This window comes from Biomphalaria glabrata, chromosome 15, assembly GCF_947242115.1.
Source record: "Biomphalaria glabrata chromosome 15, xgBioGlab47.1, whole genome shotgun sequence".
NCBI lineage: Eukaryota > Metazoa > Mollusca > Gastropoda > Planorbidae > Biomphalaria > Biomphalaria glabrata.
The window spans coordinates 22,006,898-22,025,932 of record NC_074725.1 but is presented as its reverse complement, the minus strand read 5'-3'; the positions used below and the strand labels follow the sequence as shown (position 1 = coordinate 22,025,932).

General features: G+C 38.3%; 2 protein-coding genes across 4 annotated transcripts in view; both read left to right on the top strand.

Moving 5' to 3' along the window:
• LOC106056486 (neuroligin-4, X-linked-like) overlaps window positions 1-19,035 on the top strand; it is a 269,821-nt gene that overhangs the window by 12,631 nt on the left and 238,155 nt on the right. The window lies entirely within an intron of this gene.
• Window positions 15,735-19,035, top strand: part of LOC129923182 (uncharacterized) — a 10,348-nt gene continuing 7,047 nt past the window's right edge. The window contains exon 1 of the mRNA XM_056013109.1: window positions 15,735-15,778. Within this exon, the coding sequence (XP_055869084.1) occupies window positions 15,735-15,778 (44 nt within the window). The remainder of the gene's footprint in view (window positions 15,779-19,035) is intronic.

The window sequence follows — 19,035 nt, the reverse complement described above, 5'->3', positions numbered from 1 at the left end:
GTATTGAGTAGGTGGATTTTAATATCCATGCTAATTGATTAGTTTGTTCAGATAGACCGTACTTTTGGAAAGACGGCTCTTGCTTTCCAATCAGACATGTAACACTATGATATGCATCTCCATCGCTTGAGATAACACTGCCTAAAACTTTTTTATTTGTTCAAAATCTGTATGAACAATGTTGATGAGGGTACTGGGTAACCTGTACCAAATATGCATAACTTTGAGGGCATTAGTAACCGTCATCCAACTCGGTTTGGTTTACGCCATGTGAATCCGAATGCAGCATGTTTTATGTATTTGTATGTATTTCTATGACATCGTCGATGGTTACAAGAAAGAGAAATGGGGGATAAGATACATCCTAATCTCTTATCCGTCTGGGTGTTGAAGAGTTTCAGTGTCACTTATGACACAACAGCTTGATTTGATTTAGACATGTGGCTGAATCTGGACAAATAGATGCCTTATTCTCTTGCAATTATCCAGAGTGATTCCGATGGACGCTATCAAACTTTGTATTCTGTTCAGTGCTTGATTTGCCTTTTCGTTTGCAGCTGAGGAACGCGAGTGTCATTTAAAAAAACCTTTTTGGTAAGGAGCACTCAAAGAATCTCTATGTTCTATTCGATGTTTCTCAGTTCAATAATTGTACATTTGTAATTTAATTGTATTTCAAAGTAATGCAAAGTTATGTAATAACTTCAAAGTTAAACGTCAAATAACGTCAAAGCAACGACATTTTGAAATAGAATCGAAAATATTTTATTTTGTGTAACCATCAATTAATTAGTTTACAGTTTTATTGTTCAACAAAAAGGTACACAATTTTGAAAAAAGGTATATTCTATATATTTTAAGGAGAAATTATTTTTTCTTGGGGGTTGGGGGGGGGGGGTGTTTGACACCCAAATTTACGGCACTGGGTGACACCGACCCTAGTGAAGCCACTGCCAACAACTACATTTCTAAGGTTAGCCTTAAGTCTAAATAAAACTAACTTTAAGACAACCTATTTCTAGTGTTAGCCTTAAGTCTAAAACTAACCTCAACCCTAAACCTAACACAATCGCCAACAACTAAATTTAACTTCTGGTCTCGTCACCGGCCCAGTCACGTCGAATGTCTAATCAAGCGTGAAGTGTTTTAATCAGGTCACATTGGCCTCTAGAGACCCGGGGGGTGATAAATTTAAATAAATGCCCTCACTTCTGCTCATTGAGATCGACCCGCTAATCGTCCAGATTTTCCACAAGCGCGCCACTTTCATTGTTTCTCAACCGTTTGAGAATTTAGACCGTTTCGGAATCGGCGGAGTTGGTTTGAGAGCTCTTGTTTTTTTTTCTTCCATGGATTGTTGACACGGTCTATTGACCACATCAAAATAACATTACATGCTTCATTAGAATTGTTTTATCTTTGCTGAGATGCATGTATTAATCTCTCTGTCTCTCTCTTTCTCTCCCTCTATCTCTGTCTCTCTCTTTGGCATTTTACGTTTTCTAATGTGAGTGTAATTCCTTTGCAACTTCTCAATGTGACTAAAGCGGCCAATCATTGATACATACCTACGGTCACAGGTTGAGCATCTGTAATCACCTGGCATTTCCACATTTTTACAAAGCTTATATCAACTCACTTTTTCTGCCTGTCTGTCTGTTTGGTAAAAAAATGTGTACACGTTATTTCTCCCACAACCATTCTCAGATCAAGTTGAAACTTTGAACAATTATTCATTGGCGTACACAAGACATGAATCAATTTAAAAAAGTAACAAATTAGACAATTAATTACTGGTAATTATTTATTTTGTTGGATACCAACAAGGGAAACTAATCCTTCAGTATTCACATATATGACTAGATTTGTTGGGTTTAGTCCCCTTAATTTACTGTTAACGCTATTTCTCCCTCACGCATTCTCCGATCAAGTTAATACTTTAAATAATTATTTATTGGACCTAAAAAAAACATGAATCAACTTTTAAAAAAATACTCAATTAGTCAAATAATTATTGGTAATTAGTTATTTTGTTTGATATCTAATAAGAGAAATAACTTGTACATTATTGAAAGATATAGTTTTAAGAATTCTTCCCCTTCATATACGCTTTTTTAAGAGGATATTTGACTTGTTTTCTACTTCTGGTGTATACGTCATCTGCAATCGAGGACCTTTCCTTAATGCTTGCTCTCCAGGTGGATCTATCCATTGCTTTTTTTTCTTGTATTTTTCATGGCCAAGCTAAATGTAACTACTATTTGTTTAATGTACCAAAATGTCGCCTCATCGGGATTAAATAAGTGTTGCATAGTTTAAAGGTCTTCGAGTTTTTTATGCAGTAAATATAATCATATTATACTGAATCATTCTATTCGGAGTGTCTTGCTTTATTGAGTATTTAAAATAGATTTTAGAGAACCTTTTGCTATTTGACTTGATCCTAACACATTTTCTGCTGAAAAAGTTTAAATTGAAAAGTTCACCAGGCTTCTCAAGCCTACACGCTAACCACTCTGCTAGTGGAGAGCTTGTGAACTAGGAAGATTGTACAGTTACCTATTGTTTCTACAGTCTAGTCCTATTTTTTTTTTCATGTTGTGCTCACCAGGACTCAAACGACGATATATAGAAGGGACAAATTCAGCGTATACATACCACTACTTCAGTCAAATACTATTTCTTTCCCTTGTTTGAAATAACAAGAACATTTTTTTTTACCAATAATCAATTAACTAATTGGTTAACTTAAAAAAAAATTGATTCTTGTTTTGTTAGGTAAAAGAAACAATTGTACAAAATTTCAGCTTGATCCAAGGTTGGGTGTGGAGGAAATAAGGTGTACATACTTTTGATCAGACAGACAAACAGACAAACAGAGTTGATATAAGCTTTGTAAAAATGGCAACAATGGCAAAGTCTTCCTATCATTAGATGTAGATCTAGTACTAGATCTTAACATTCTATATCTAGCCAATCTATATAAACAATCATATCAATGAATAAATAATTTTGCGTATTTTTACATTCAAATCTCAATTAAATCAAAGAGACCGTAAAATGTAGACAACACTACCACGTGACATGGGGAAAAAAAGCGGAACAATCCCATTAAGGAGACTCTTTTGATTTGTTGTAAAGTTATGTGTTGATACGGTCTCAAGTTACTGATCACAAAGATCATTGTTCAGACTTCATGATCATTATGCCGCTTTTGAGATTTGTAACCAAATGCTCTCATATCGGATAAGCTTTTTTATTTAATTTTATTTGATTCCGGATATTTGAGACACAAGTTTTAAAACCTAACTGCCTAGAACGTATCGTTATGTCTGGTCCTGAAAGAAGAGCATATAACATGCGAGGGGAAGGAGGGGGGGGGGGCAGAAGAGATAAGCTGATTAGCCAAGAAAACTTTTTCTAAAGGTGACGCACCGCCGGGTAATTGTTCCCTTGACAGTTCTCGCTGGACAACGGCTATTTGTCTCCGACGAAACGAGGGCTGCAGTTGGTTGCTTGCTTGTTCGTATGTGAGTATTTGTAAACAAGTGTGGGTGTAGTTACGTGTGATGAAATGTGAGAGCCTACGTTATTAAATATATATATGCACGTGCAGGCATTAGTTTGAATGTTTGCTGGTGTGTGTGGGTTATTTTTTTTCTCTCCTAGTGAGCTTGCCACCGCCCGTGCCCCTTTCCCCCGACTCGGTGCTTTTATGAAACAAGATCTCGTCTTAAGGATCTTCATCATACATCTGACATCTACGACCTTTAACCTTCGCTTGTTGCCATTGACATGCTCGCGGGTGTAATCATGCGTGACTTGTTCACAAGAAGGAGGTTTTAAAAGGGGAGAGAGGGGATGGGAAGTGGAGGCAATGAATGTTTGAAGTATGTGCTTGATAGGGGGGGGGGCTAGGGAATGGCCAGAACTGAATTAACACAATCATTAAAAATTGCACCAAGAAAGTGTTTTGTGTATTGATTAGGCGTCTTCTACAATAGCGACGTTCGTTGTTCAAGACCAGGTCGAAGAATGTGCGTCTTGGTGTCATGCCATTGTTTCTAGAGGTTTTTGTTTTTAAAATCAAGTTCAAGTCATTCAATTTCTGATCCATGGGCATGAATTATTCCCCCCCCTCCCTTTTGATACTCAGTAATATACAATGAGATAAGCAGACCCTCAAGAGAGATACGCCCCTGCTCTTCAACTCCCCCCCCCCATCTCTTTAGATTCTATTGTAACACTTGTCCAATGTGAACTAATTCTTATTGGCGTGTCTGTGTGAGACAAGGGAGGTTACCACAGTGCGAGTTAGTTCCACGTTTAACTTACTAGTTTTTTTGTAAGTGAGAGAAACATTAGAGACTTGAGTTTACTGAGAAACAAAGTGTGTTTCTTGTTGACCTCTTTTAAGAAATGATAAACTATTTCAAGTCTGGGATTAAATAAATAAATAAATAAAACAAACATTTTCTTTACCAATTTTTTGTTGGCTGTTATTCTTCCGTCTTGATAATTCATGGACAATAATATACAACATGATATATAAGCATACATATAGATACCAACACTTATCGAAACCCGTAGACAATTTAAATTGTCAATCTGTATTTAAATTATTTGTATATCTACACAATTTACAATAAGATTAATATGTCAAAATATTAAGGTGAGCTTTCGTACCAAAAGTTGAGAGTTATCAGTCTTGTTATGGCCTCTTCCTTAAGTTTGGAATCTACCATGTATCATCACAAAGAAATGAGATGAATTCCTGGGCATTAGCTGTAGTCGGAACAAAGTCACCACGCAGCAGTCCCCCCATCTCTTCACGCAGCTGATATGTTCGAACAAACGGCAATTGTCGATACAACTAGGGATCAGGAGCGTCGCAGATTCTGCCAGTGTGTATCACTGTGTGCTGGCAACTGCCTATGGGTTGGCGGCTCCTGATGTTTCCTCAGTGCTGACTCCCGAAGTTTTTTTCATGTTTGGGTTTAGCTGCAAGGCAGCAGAGGTTTGATTTCAGAGTTTTCCTTCTCTTAGTGTGCAGCCAACCAAGGCTAACGAACCCATCCTGCCCGAAGGTTTCTGCTATAGGCGCCAGTTACTAGCCTTTGCCCCATCTCCCGTTAATGATAACAGCCCCGCTGGCCTCAATATCTGAGAGAACATATGAGTTGGTTGGTTGTTAGAGGCTATTTGCGACGCGTGCCAATGCTTATATCCATTACTACTTCCGGCAATAACAACCTTACGGATTAGTCATGTATCCTTTCACCTAGCCTTCCTAGCCATATATATATATATATATATACATCCTCCCTTTTTCATTTATACTTTAATTAGAAAGGTAAACACACTGGTTTTCCATGCTAATTCATGTACGCATGGCACATGGGAAAAAAATACTTACATAACTTTGTCCTAGAACATGGAACAAAAAAGCGCTTTTATCCTTGTGTAAAGTTTAAAAGTGTTCTAGTATTGAAGGAGATATACATATATACCAGCTAATTCAAGCTTAAAATATATGGCCATATTACAAGATCCAGGGGGCTTGCAAAGACCTTCCTTCAGGGAACAGTACCAGGAAAAAGAAGAAGAGCAGATAGAGAACGCGATGGGAGGACAACATAAAAAAATGGACGGGCCTACCATTGATATAGGTTTTAACCAAGGCAAAAGACAGGGAGGAATGGAGAAAGACGGTCGACAAATCTTGCTTGGTGCCCCAACGGTCCAACAGACTAAGGGATAGGTAAAGGTAAATTCAAACAGTAGCGTAGCACGGGTATCAGGTATCTACATTCAAGGACAGCCGTTTCCTTCGAAGATACAATGGACCAAAATGTGTGTTGTTGGGGGAGTGGGCGTTTCCTATGAAAATGTTGTTTGTGTGTATGTGGGGTGAGGGGTCATCATAGTGACAGCAGATGAAAGGCTACAACTGATGAGCCTAAATGTATATCTCTATAGTAGAAAATAATGATTTGTAGGATGATAGAGACAAAAAAAAAAAGAAATTGAGGGCTAGGAAATTGTGTTGGGGGTGTAATCCTGGCCGTTTTTATTCGTTGGTTTAAGAGTGTTCTGGCAATATAAACAAAAATAAACAAACTATTTGAACCTAGCGTAGCACGGGTATTGGCTATATATATATATATAGACTCTTTAAAAAAAAAGAGCTAGATCTTAGTAGAAAAAAACACACAAGAATAGAAAGTTGGCAAGATTCGCTTTGCTTTCTACTTTGGGTGTAACTTCTCTTTCTCGCTCCCCCTCTCTCTCCTTATGTCTTTTTTCTTAAAGCTCTACGTGCGTGCTAAAGACCAGGGTCGGTGCTAATTAAGACGCCCACATTCAACACTGGGCAGCGGCTCTTCCATTTCTGTGGGTGTAGGGTGCGGGCCAGGCAGATGTTGTCTGGTATAATTGGGGCGACGTTATTAGATGACTGAGTGGGGTGGGGATGGGTGTAATAGGGTGACGGTTGGTAAAAGAGAGAGAGAGAGAGAGAAGAGAGAGAGAGAAGGAAAAAAGAGAAGAGATGAAGAGGAGAGAAAGAGAAGGAGAGGAGAGAGATATGAGAAAGAGATAAGAAAGAGAAGAAAAAGAGAGAGAGAGAATAAAAGAAGAGAGAGAGAGAGAGAGAAAGACATAGAGAGATCTAGACAGGGTCTTAATGGTAGTTGAGACCAGTTATGGTTCAGTTATAATGGCAACCTGCGCATCGTAATTTTTCTGACATAAAATGTTGACTTGATTCGGAAAGACCCGTTTTATAAGCTTCCCTCCCCCCCCCCACCCGACACACATACACACACATGATTTTATCCAGTGAGTTCTGATATCACTTTGACTTGTCCGCTTCCCATATACCCACCACACCCTCCCGAGCATAACAAAAAAAGTTATGTCTTAGGCACAATCTCTGACCATTCTTCGGCTTCTCAATTCAAATGTCTATGTCGAAATATTTTTATACACTTTACGCTGCTTTTCAAACGGAATATACCAACCATTTCTTTAAACAATAAGTTTCATTTGACAATTATCGGCACTTTTTTTGTTACAATGATAACCCCTTAATATGTTTTTTTTTTAGTATTCTCCAATTGAGCGTCTACTACATACTTGTCAGCGATTCTTTGAGTTCTAACTACCAGACCTATGTCTAGATCTATTCTGTCTCGAAGTCATGAAGAAATAGATTTGTTTGATGCTAAGTAATGTTCTATACATTGAACGTGTCCCAAGATGACTTACGGAAAAAGAAAGTCAATATGCTTTACAAATTTTACTATTTCTATTTATACTTTATGTATAGACTGCTGTCTTTGGGGAATTACAAAAAAAAAATTAAAAAAAATAAACAAGGTTACAAAGACAGTTTGTGTGGAAACACAAACTCAAAATCGGCCCCCGAAGTGGTCCAACCAGGCAGGCTTCAATATTTTCAGAAAGAACACCCAAGTGAAATTATATCAAAGACAAATGAGAGATAAGAATGGAGAAAGAAGGTTGACAGATCTTGTGTAGTGCCCCAACGGTCCAGCAGATCAAAGGATAGGTGTAAGTGAATGCAAAGTTAGATGTGAACCTGGCCTAGCTAGTTCCCCTTTCAGATCTTGTGGTCTAAAGGGCAGATGATGTAAAGTTCATCTGTTTTTTGGCCTACGGTTAACGAGGGTGTCATGTAGCCAGCACAACTACCAACCGCCTTTACATTTCCCCAACCAATGTCAGGTACCCATTAGATCTGGGTGGACTCAGAGGCGCCCAAAGATGCCAAAGTTGAAAATCCCATTCTTCACCAGGATTCGAACCCGGGACCCCCGGATCAGAAGCCATGCGCGTTACAGCTCAGCTACCGCGCCTCTCCTGGCTTTACTTATCTATATTATAAAGTAGAATGTGAGGTGTATGTATGTATGTATGTTACTTATAGACATCAAAACCGCTTGACCAATCTTGATAAAACTAGGCAGGAATGTTCCTTGGGTACTAACTTAGACCGTAGTGTATGTATTGTAGACCTAAAACAAACTTAAGACCCTCAAAAAAAAAATAAAGTTGTCCGACTCTATTACAGCTATAGTATTTTATGGATCTAGGCCATGTCTACAATGTTGACATGAGAAAAGATCGAAAGGATTTAGACCTAGATCTAATTTTAAGAAATACACTTTGCGCAGATAGTTTTTTACTTTGACACAAGAAAATACAAAAGAAGGTCCATTGATTTCATTATATAATAAAATTAACCTTCAATTTTGTGTTTCAAAAGCATTTTTTACATAAATTAGTTCCTTATATCTGTGACTACAGATTTCCTGACGAACATTCTTTCATTAGACAATACCGTAATGAATCGCGTACTAAAAATTAATTCGTTTAATTGTTTACTTTATAATCCCATCCCTAGATCTAAAACTCTAATTCAACTCTAAGATGATAAAACTTCTCTTCGCACAGATAGTTTTATACTTTAACACATAAACATTTTAATTAAAGTCCATTCATTTCATATTTTGATCAAATAAACATTCAAATTTGGTTTTCTAAAGCTACATTCGTTTACGAAAGCTGCGAAGCCGAGTTGAGATAGGCCTAGATCTATATTCATTCATGATTCGCGTACTAATAATTATTTCGTTTAATTGTTCACTTTATAATCCCATTCATTTAACAAAGCTATCGCTCTTTTCGTTTTTAATAGATAATAATGTATTGACTGCGGGTAAATCCATTTTCGCAAAACTAATTTTATTTTCGCAGCGAAAGAGAAATAACGTGAAAGGATCATTAGCTAAGTTTTACATACATCTAAATCCAATCCACTACATTAGTAAACACAAACTTAGACCCGCAGGCCGCGGGTAATGCCAGGCTAGTGTCTTATAATTGATGTAATTATTTTGAAAAGGCTCAATCTCTTATTCGAATGTTCACAACGAAAACGCATCAAAAATATTTTCACGAAAATGAAGTTTAGAAGATTAGTATTCGTTTTAATGTAGTTCTAGCTTATAATGCATACTAATTAGCTTTTTCTCTTTAAAAAAACTTCTTGCATAACTGATTTTAAAAATTAGACTTATCGCTTTCAGAAAAAAATTTGCCGTTGCATCAGAACTTTTAATGGTCTAAAATATTGTGATGTCGGATTTTCAATCTTTTCCAGTTTACGAGATCTAAACGGGACAGACGGACAGACATTTCGCACAAAACTAATAGCGTCTTTTCCCCTTTCGGGGGCCGCTAATAAATACAAAGGTTTAATAGAAAGCTTGCGTTTTTTTTTCGCGAATTGTAGCGTTCAGGTTGCAAACCTGTCAAAACCGTGCCTTAGTGAGCACCTAAGAGGTAACAGGAGCGTGCATAAGAAACTTCATCTGTTTGGTAGTTTAAAAGAGATCTTTTTATCAATTTGTAAGTGAGTTTTTTTTTTTATTGATTGTTTGATTTACTTCGATATTTGTGCTAGTAGAGCATATTTAAAAAACAACAACTTTAAGATCGTATTCTATAACCTATCTCTCAATTCTTACGACTTTACGAATCCACAAAACTGTAGACAATTGCAGTTGTGACATTTTAACACAATGTTTGACCAACATAAAAAAATAATGGGGTTGAAACAATACCGTTTACAACATTTCTAAATCATTGGCACCCCCCCCCCCTTTCCTGTTCCTAAGTTCGGCCAAGTACATCAATTTTTCTTCTAACGCTCTTAAGACGTTGGCAGATCCTGAAGTGTAAGTTAACTCAAAGGGATGGATCTTGGACGTTCAACTGACGGATCTTTCAAAAGTCCCTTCCTTGTTATTGTTGAAACAAAAAATCATTATGAGCAGATAAAAGTAATACGTCCGGCTTTCTGTACAAACGTTTTTCTGTAACAGAAGAAGCACTGCAAATCTGTGCAAAAGAGAAATCAATCAACTCAACTTAGGCCCACTTAGCGGCTACAAAGACATTCGTGAAGGTGGCAGTGTGCCAGTGGCGTAGCTAGGGATTTGGGTGCCCGGGGGGCTTGACCTCTTTAGGGGCCCCTGCATTTTGACATGAGACATCATGACATGAGATAATGGTGTAATATTTAATGTAAAAAAAATTCGAACACACATTTGGGGGACCTCTCAAGTGGGGGCCCAGGGGATTTTCAAATTTGGAGCCCCCTCTCCTACCCTAGCAACGCCATTTTACTGTGCTGTAAACAGCAATTAGGTTTATGAATATAATAAAAAAAATTGAATTAATGGTTTGAAAAACAGATTTCATTTAATGTCATCTCCAGCACTACAAATCTGAATTGGACGATAAATGAAAGGTATGACACAGCTGTGACGTTTGCGTTTTTTAAAATTAATATTACTAAATTAAAGTACACAAACAAGTTAATACACAGGCTTGTGACAGACCTGTAAACTATCACGTGTTAACATTTTAGGCCAATGATTTTACTTTGTATCTCTTTTAGTGTATAACTTCACAACGTATATACAGATCTGTTGGTAAAAGTAGTAAGTAGTTATTGGTAAGTAAAGAGCCCCCTTCAGAGCTGGTATCTTAAGGCAGCTAATGTAAATGTCATCTGTTTTTATGTTCTATGTACGACGGTTAGCGTGGGTGTCATGTGGCCAGCACAAAAACCTACCGCCCTCACTTTCCACAACGAATGTGGCTCGTTGGTTCAAAATCTCGGTGAAGTCTGAGATTTTGATTTTTGGGATTTTCTAGACGCCTCTGAATGCACCCTGCCCTAATGGGAACCTGATATTACTCGAGGAACCTAAAGGCGGCTGGTCGTTGTGCTGGCCACATGATACCCTCGTTAACCGTCGGCCTGTGAAACAGATGAGTTTTACATCACCTGCCCTATAGATCGCAAGGTCTGAAATGAGAACTTTACCTTTTTTTTTGTTTCTGTTTTAGACGTTTCTCATATTTAAAACCCAAGCGACGCCCTTGTCATAATTCCCATGTTACATCTCTCATCCACTTAAAGCACGCTTGACCGCTCGTGGACCTTCATTACGAGACGGACACAGCCTGGGAGCATACATCATCCCTGGGACGTCCACTTCAGAAACTATGGTCAGTGATAACGACCCCGTGATCTAACTTTCTCTCTCCCGTCAGTACCAATTTACGTCCGGACTGATATCTGGAGCGAACTAAAGATGCTCTCAGGGCGGGGGGAGTCTATGAGTTTACCAGCGCATACACACACCCACACGCACACAATCACACTCGCACGAGCATAAATAACATCTAATGAGACGGGGAGGGATGATATAGATATAGAAACATGACACACCGAGTTTACTTAGAGCGAATGGAAGAACACATAGGTTACAGGGGAGGGGGGTTGAGTGTGAAGCCTAGAGATGGGCTAGTCCAGATTGGACTTAAGATCATACCAAAACCAAGAAATAGGAAATCTTGTTTTTTACAGTTTTATATTTTAACTATTAGTAGATCTAATGGTTCTTTGAAGAAATGTAGTTCCTTAATTACCTTTCTTAATTACCACTAAGATAAAGTCACAAATGTGGTAGACAAAACAAACACAACATAGATTACTTAACTCCTATACCGAAATCTTTACTCATGGCTTGCTTGTACTAACACTCTCAGGTACACATCTAGACTGACCCTCTTTGTTTCCATCTTCGTTTATTCCCTCAGTCACTCTTACAATCTCAAGTACATTCATGCAATAATGCAATAATACATTCGAAACTATCTGCCTAAATAGACTAATATTAGAACATGCTTCGATAGCTAGTTTCTAGCCATGGAATCGAGATGCTACAAAAGGATTCAAGGTATTATTCAAAACGACCACACCAGAAATAAGGACATTTAAAACAAGATCCAATTTGTATACAAGCAGACAGATGTTATAACCTATTCCACATTTCATTAGTCAATATATAAAGGAATCAATCTCAGGTAGACTCTCTCTATAATACTCTCTATATATAGGTCTCTATATCGTACTCTCTTTCAGTTTCACTTACGACACCTTATCAGAAACCCCATTAGTAAACGAACATGCTGAGATTACTCCCTTACAGCACGTGAAAGAAAGCGGGGGAGGGGGGAGTTTATAGGTCGTCCTGTTCCCGTACATATCCCTGTCCCTATCGCCTTTCATGCAAAACGGCGACGTTCATTGAGAATGTGGTCTACTGTTTCATCGATGCAGTGGCGACATCGTGTGTCAAACTGTTCTCAAAACCGTCCGAAGTAGACGCCAACACTTATGACACCAGCCAATGTAAAACAAACGCACATGTTAATTTAATGTTAATAAAAGGTGGGGAGAAGAAGGAAACGAACAATTCCCAAGCTATGCCACGAGTAGAAATGTTCGTTTGTTTTACCCCATGAATCAAATGGCGTTGAGATCACAATGTGTTTGGTTTCCCACCTCTGAGTCTTCTGCCCGGATGGTGCCTTCCTGTGCCTCCTGTGGAGACATAGAGAGACGAAGTGGAATGTTGGAATTCCATTTCCCCAATACACTTTGCCAGAGTTCTGAGTGCCACAGAAAGCATTCTTGTTAGGTCAAGATCTTTCCTGTAGACTCAAAGTCCTCCCCATTAACTGAGAGAAAATGGGAAGGGGTTACACCTTCAACTTAAAAAAAATAATTTTATTGGCATATTGGCCTAAACTACAGTTATAAAATATTATAACATACGTCAAAGTAAGAGTGTTAATAAGCATTTCTAGGGTTAAATCTGTTAAAAAAAAACACAGTTAGAAGGAACTGTCATGTATTTGAATATACAAATAATAATATTTAGCTACATAGTTATATGTTTATATATAATAGAGTATAACGCGGTCTAGAGAAATTTTAACGAAAGATGGAGTAGTGTCACACTGAAAATTCTAAGCACCCGTTTCAGATCTTGCAATATATGGGGCAGATGATGTTAAGATATTCTGTTTCTTCGACCCACGGTTAACGGGGGTGTCATGTGGCCAGCACAACGACCGACCCCTTTATTTTCATCGAAGTAATGTCAGGAACCCAGTAGAGCTGTGTGGACCAGGATTCGGGACCCTTCAGTTCGAAAGGCAAGCCATTTAACACTCAGCCACTGCGCCTCCTTAGATTGAAAATTATGCAAGGTTATAAAATAATGTGAATAAAATATAGACTTATATCTAGGCTACAAAAGCAAATTTTAGCGACATTAGCTGAAGCTTGTTCTCCAAGATATTGGTGGATTCATAAATCTAACACCATGAGCTATAAATCTTGAGTTGTTTTGTTTCAAACATACTGAATAAAAGAATATTTTTACAATTCATCTTACCGGCCTACTCATTCTTCATTGGCCAAACCTAGAACCTGGACACGGATCTTAAAAACAATTTACCTGCACGTTTGACAGTTTATTTATATTTTCGAAAAACAAAATTACTAACAAATCGGTCGCACATTGAAAACTCTGGGTTTGGAAATAGTGGCTGGCCAATAAAATTTCGGTCTATCTTTCAATAGTTGTTAAGAGCAAAGTATTCCCTCTAACGGATGCTACTAATTTTTGTAAAGGAGGAGAATGACATATCTTTTTGTCTCTATGTTACTTGTTACTTTTATGAGTAAAAATGTGAAATAAAAACTTTGAAAAAGAATCAAGTAGATTGAGAAGATTGAAGTTTGCAGTTGCTCAATTAATGTCTACAAGATAGAGACATTGCTCAAAATATACAATGCAATAATAACTCCTTACACCAATATGTTTGTCTAGACTTAAGAAATATTGTAACATCGGTAAGAAAAGAAACTAATTATGGGATCTTATCTCTAGTAAGTGATGCCATTGAAGACACAATTGAATCCATGGAAGAAGTACAGTAGTTAGACTTGGATCATTTGATCTTTAGCTGTCACAATCAATCTCTATCTATCCATCTCTTTCTCTCTGTCTCTGTCTCTCTCTCTCTCTCTCAATGGATTCCGTTGTTTCTTTCTCTGTAGATAACACTTTCAAATTATCTACCTAAAAGTACTGTTTATATTATGTCAGATAAAAGTGGACATATAGTTAAGTGCCCCCTTATCACCCATTTGGCTCCTTCTCTGAACATGTAGCTATTTCTAGTTCCCTCCTTTGGGATCGCCTCTGATTATTATGTTTCAAAGCAATTTAAACAGAATTTGATAAAAACATGATAAAATCGATCATTTATAGAACAGAAACAAAAAAACAGATCATGACAAAACAGACAATGAGAAGCATACATGCATACATTTAGATTACCTTGACCTATCCCTTAGTCGGTTGGACCGTTGGGGCACTATGCAAGATTAGTCGACCATCTTTCTCCTTTCCTCTCTGTCTTGTGCCTTAATTAGAACCTCTTTCAATGGCAGGCCATTTTTTTATGCTGTCCTCCCATCGCTTTCTCTGTTTGCCTCTTCCTTTTCCTGGTACTGTTCCCTAAAGGAAGGTCTTTGCGAGCCCCGAAGATCTTGTAATATGGCCATAGATTTTAAGCTTGCGTTTTTTTATTTTTACGATAGTTAGCAGGTCATCACGGAGTCCAATCGCTGCCGTAACCCTGTTTCTAATCTCTTGGTTCGTTTGACATTCATACATTTACAAAGCTAAAAGTGATTAATTAAACAGTTACTACATGCAAAAAAAATCATACTCTCTATTTGAATAATATGATAATCAAATCATTCACATTTTGTCTTTGAAAAAAAAAAGAGAAATTACAATAGGTCAGTATGGAAATCCCTCCCTCAATATTCGGGTTGTTAGCGCCACGCTCTATCAACTGAGCTGAACTAAATCAGTGTTAGTGAAACTGAAGTTTGGAATAAGATTTAATTGTTTACTTCCAGCTTCCACATTCCAATTTCCACATTCCAACTTCCACATACCAACTTCCACATACCAACTTCCACACACCAACTTCCACATTCCAACTTCCACATACCAACTTCCACATTCCAACTTTCACATTCCAACTTCCACATACCAACTTCCACATTCCAACTTCCACATTCCAACTTCCACATACCAACTTCCACACACCAACTTCCACATTCCAACTTCCACACACCAACTTCCACATTCCAACTTCCACATTCCAACTTCCACACACCAACTTCCACATTCCAACTTCCACATTCCAACTTCCACATTCCAACTTCCACATACCAACTTCCACACACCAACTTCCACACACCAACTTCCACACACCAACTTCCACATTCCAACTTCCACATTCCAACTTCCACATACCAACTTCCACATTCCAACTTCCACATACCAACTTCCACATTCCAACTTCCACATTCCAACTTCCACATACCAACTTCCACATTCCAACTTCCACATTCCAACTTCCACATACCAACTTCCACATTCCAACTTCCACATACCAACTTCCACATTCCAACTTCCACATTTCAACTTCCACATACCAACTTCCACACACCAACTTCCACATTCCAACTTCCACATTCCAACTTCCACATTCCAACTTCCACATTCCAACTTTCACATTCCAACTTCCACATACCAACTTCCACATTCCAACTTCCACACACCAACTTCCACATTCCAACTTCCACATACCAACTTCCACATTCCAACTTTCACAAACTTGGTAAAAAGCTCAAACTCAACATTGACGAGGCACACGCAACCAAAATAAAAAGAAATGTGGGGGAAAAAAAGAATATTATGCAACAGAAGAACATGAACCAGAACAGTGATCAAACAGAAGAGTAACACATTGTCTGAAGCTTTTCCCGGTCTCTCTTTAGTTTTACCGCTGTCTGTAATCTAGTCATGGAAATTAATTTTTGTGTGTGTGAATAAGTTTAACCGGAAAGTTGGTTTCTCTTATTCTTCTTCTTCTTCTTCTAGCCAGCTTTATTGCTGCTCAGCTGTCAGCTCTTTTGCAGACTGTGCCAAGGAAAAAAGTGTGCTGTTTTCTTCAGCTGTTCAGCACTGCCGTACAGGGTGTTGGTTATGTTGGGCTGTAGTGGAAGTAGGGTTTCTGTTATAAGAAGTTCATTGTAAACGAAGAAGTTTCTAATCTGTTTGCCATTTTATTTGTTTTATGCACCTCTACATGCACCAAGTTAGTGTAATAAATAAAACGTATTAGTTGGGAAATAAAAAGATTAATTAAAATTCAGCCATCACCAGCTGGTTATTGGTTTGTTTTCATCATGACTACAACCAAATGCTTTTTTTTGTGCTATACTCTGCATTTTACGGATGTTCCTATTGAATTGAAGATTAGGACATCCTATCCCAAATCTCCTGCAGGACAACAGGATATAGCGCCGGTCAGGGTTCGAACCCGGGACCATTATAAAGGCAATCCAGAGGGCATACAATACGATAGGGAAGATAGGCTGCGAATACGTTGATTAGGAAGAGGGCGAGTGAGCTGAATTCGAGGCTCAAGTTGATTTCTTGGGAGATTGCGATAGAAATGCACAAACGCCGTTTCGGATGTTCTATGGTGTAGGAATGAAGAGAGTGATTTCTATAGCATTTCTTTTCCTCCCCAATATTCTTAGCATCCAGTTTGATATATGTTAATCTCAGAGAATTTGAATCACATCGAAACAGCAAGTGACCCATTGCGTGTATTTTATGTGCATGGGATAAAAAAACAACAAACTCATACGAGCTGTTTAGCAATCAAAGACAAGACAAAAATCAGAGTCAACTGTAATATCATTATTACAGGGAGACCCAAGACGAATACTAATGAACTGAAGACCTAATTAGAAGTCAGGGGACAGTCTGGAAAAAGGAAAAGTTTAATGATAATGAGAGTAACAAATGGCATTGGGATTTATTTTTTCAAATCCACTTTTTATATTCCCTCTGTCTCTCTTTCTTTCTCCCTCGCGCTATCTTACTCTTTCTCTCTGTATTTACATGTTTCTCTCTCTCTCACACTCACTTTCTCTCTCTCTTCATCTCTCGGTTTTTCTTTTTTATTTACCGGATATAGGTGGATCATGTGATGGTGGAGTTGTCAAACTTTCTGGGGAGAAAATGTCGTTTGATGTAATCACTTTTCAAAGGTATACAAGGGGAATAATTTTGACAACTTGGCTTTTAACAGGGAAAATTTATTTTAAAACGCACTTGGGCTCTTCCCCCCTCTCCCCCCTCTCTCTTTCCTCCTCCCTCCCTCTCCCTAACTTACACGCTCTTTTTCACTATCTCTAGTACCCTAGACTGTGTAATACTGAGATCCTCGCGTGAACAGGCCTTCTCAGCATCTTTACGGTCCTTTGGCAACGCCGCCTGCGCTGGCTTGGACATGTTCGCCGGATGGAGGACAAGCGCATCCGAAAATCATTCTGTACGGGCAACTTGCGTCTGGCTCAAGAAAAACTGGTAGCCCCCACCTCCGTTACGTTGATGTGATAAAATGGGATTTAAAATCAGTGAACATTGATACTGACCATTGGGAAGACAGCCTTAGACAGCACTAGTTGGAGAGAGACAGTGACCAAGAAAGCCATGGACAGCGAGAAAACATGGGCATCGGCTCTTGAAGAAAGCGTGCCACAAGGAAAATGGCCAGCTCCTCTACCACTAAAGCGAACGCCACCATGACCTGCAATATCTGTGGACGGGAGTGTCTCTCCAAAACAGGGCTCCACAGCCATATGAAAAAGTGTTCGAGATGAACCAGAGTCGTTCTACGACTGAAGGAGGTCAAGGATGATGAGCAAACTCTCTTACCTCTCTCTTCCTCTATCAACTCTCACTCTCTTGCACTCTGTCATTCTATCTGATTCCCCCCCCCCCTTAGATCTCTCTCTTTTTCTTTTTAACTCTCACATACTATGTCTCTGCAAATCTCACTCTCTTGTTCATACTCTCTTTTACTCTCTCCCATCTTTTCTTCCACTCTCTCTTTCTCTCTCTCACTCTTTCTCCAACTTTCTCTTACCCTCTATATCTCTCCCGCTCTCTCATACTACTTTCTCCCACTCTCTCTTTCTCCCTCTCTCTCCTTCTTTCTGTCTCTTTATTGTTCGTCATGACGTTTTCCCGCGCCTCCTCCTTTACCGTCCCTACACACATGGCATTCACAGTCTCTTGACTTGCAGACGATCTTGTCAAAAAATGTCTTTTCATTTTCAAACCGAAACTTGTAGCATAAATGAAAACAAATCGTAGATTACTGAAAGATTTACATGATTTCAAAATAAATTCCTGTGTTTGAACTTTTTAAATTTTGTATTTATTTAGTTCTATATCCTTTAAAAAAACAATATCCACTTGTTAAACCTTCATTGAATAATATGTCTTTTATATGCAGAATACTAATTATTTCACTAATTTCACAGTCCAAGTGCTACAACTTGAAATGCACTTAATACACTCACACATGTTAAGTTGACACCAACAAGGCTCTTTCAATCACTTCCAGGTTTGATTGACATGACATCATGTCTCATTGTTTCTTGCTTACATATTTGTCAATCTTTCTTCGGTACATTGTGTTTAGCTCCCTTTTGTCTCTGTTCCTCTTCCATTTCCCCCAGAGACTCAATAATTGTAAGCTTAATAATGGGCCCTCCAACCCTGCCACCATTTGGACGGGAAATGGACTGAAGTCCGATAAGGGTGAGACTGCCTGAGGGCTGGGGGACGTTCAACGTGAACACTTTAACTTAGTCCTCGGTCTCTAGGTACGGGTGGGGGGGGGGGGGAAGATGACTTAATAAAAGAATGAGAGATGGAGACAATAAGGAAAAGAAACAGAGAAAGAGAGAGAGAGAGAGAGAGAGAGAGAAAATAAACAAAAAGTCAAAAAACATAGACATAACGGTGAGGAAGAAATAAAATATCTATCCATGAATAATTTCCTATCTATCTATCTATCTATCTATCTATCTATCTATCTATCTATCTATCTATCTATCTATCTATCTATCTATCCATCTATCTATCTATCTATCCATCAATCATTTCCTATCTATCTATCTATCTATCTATC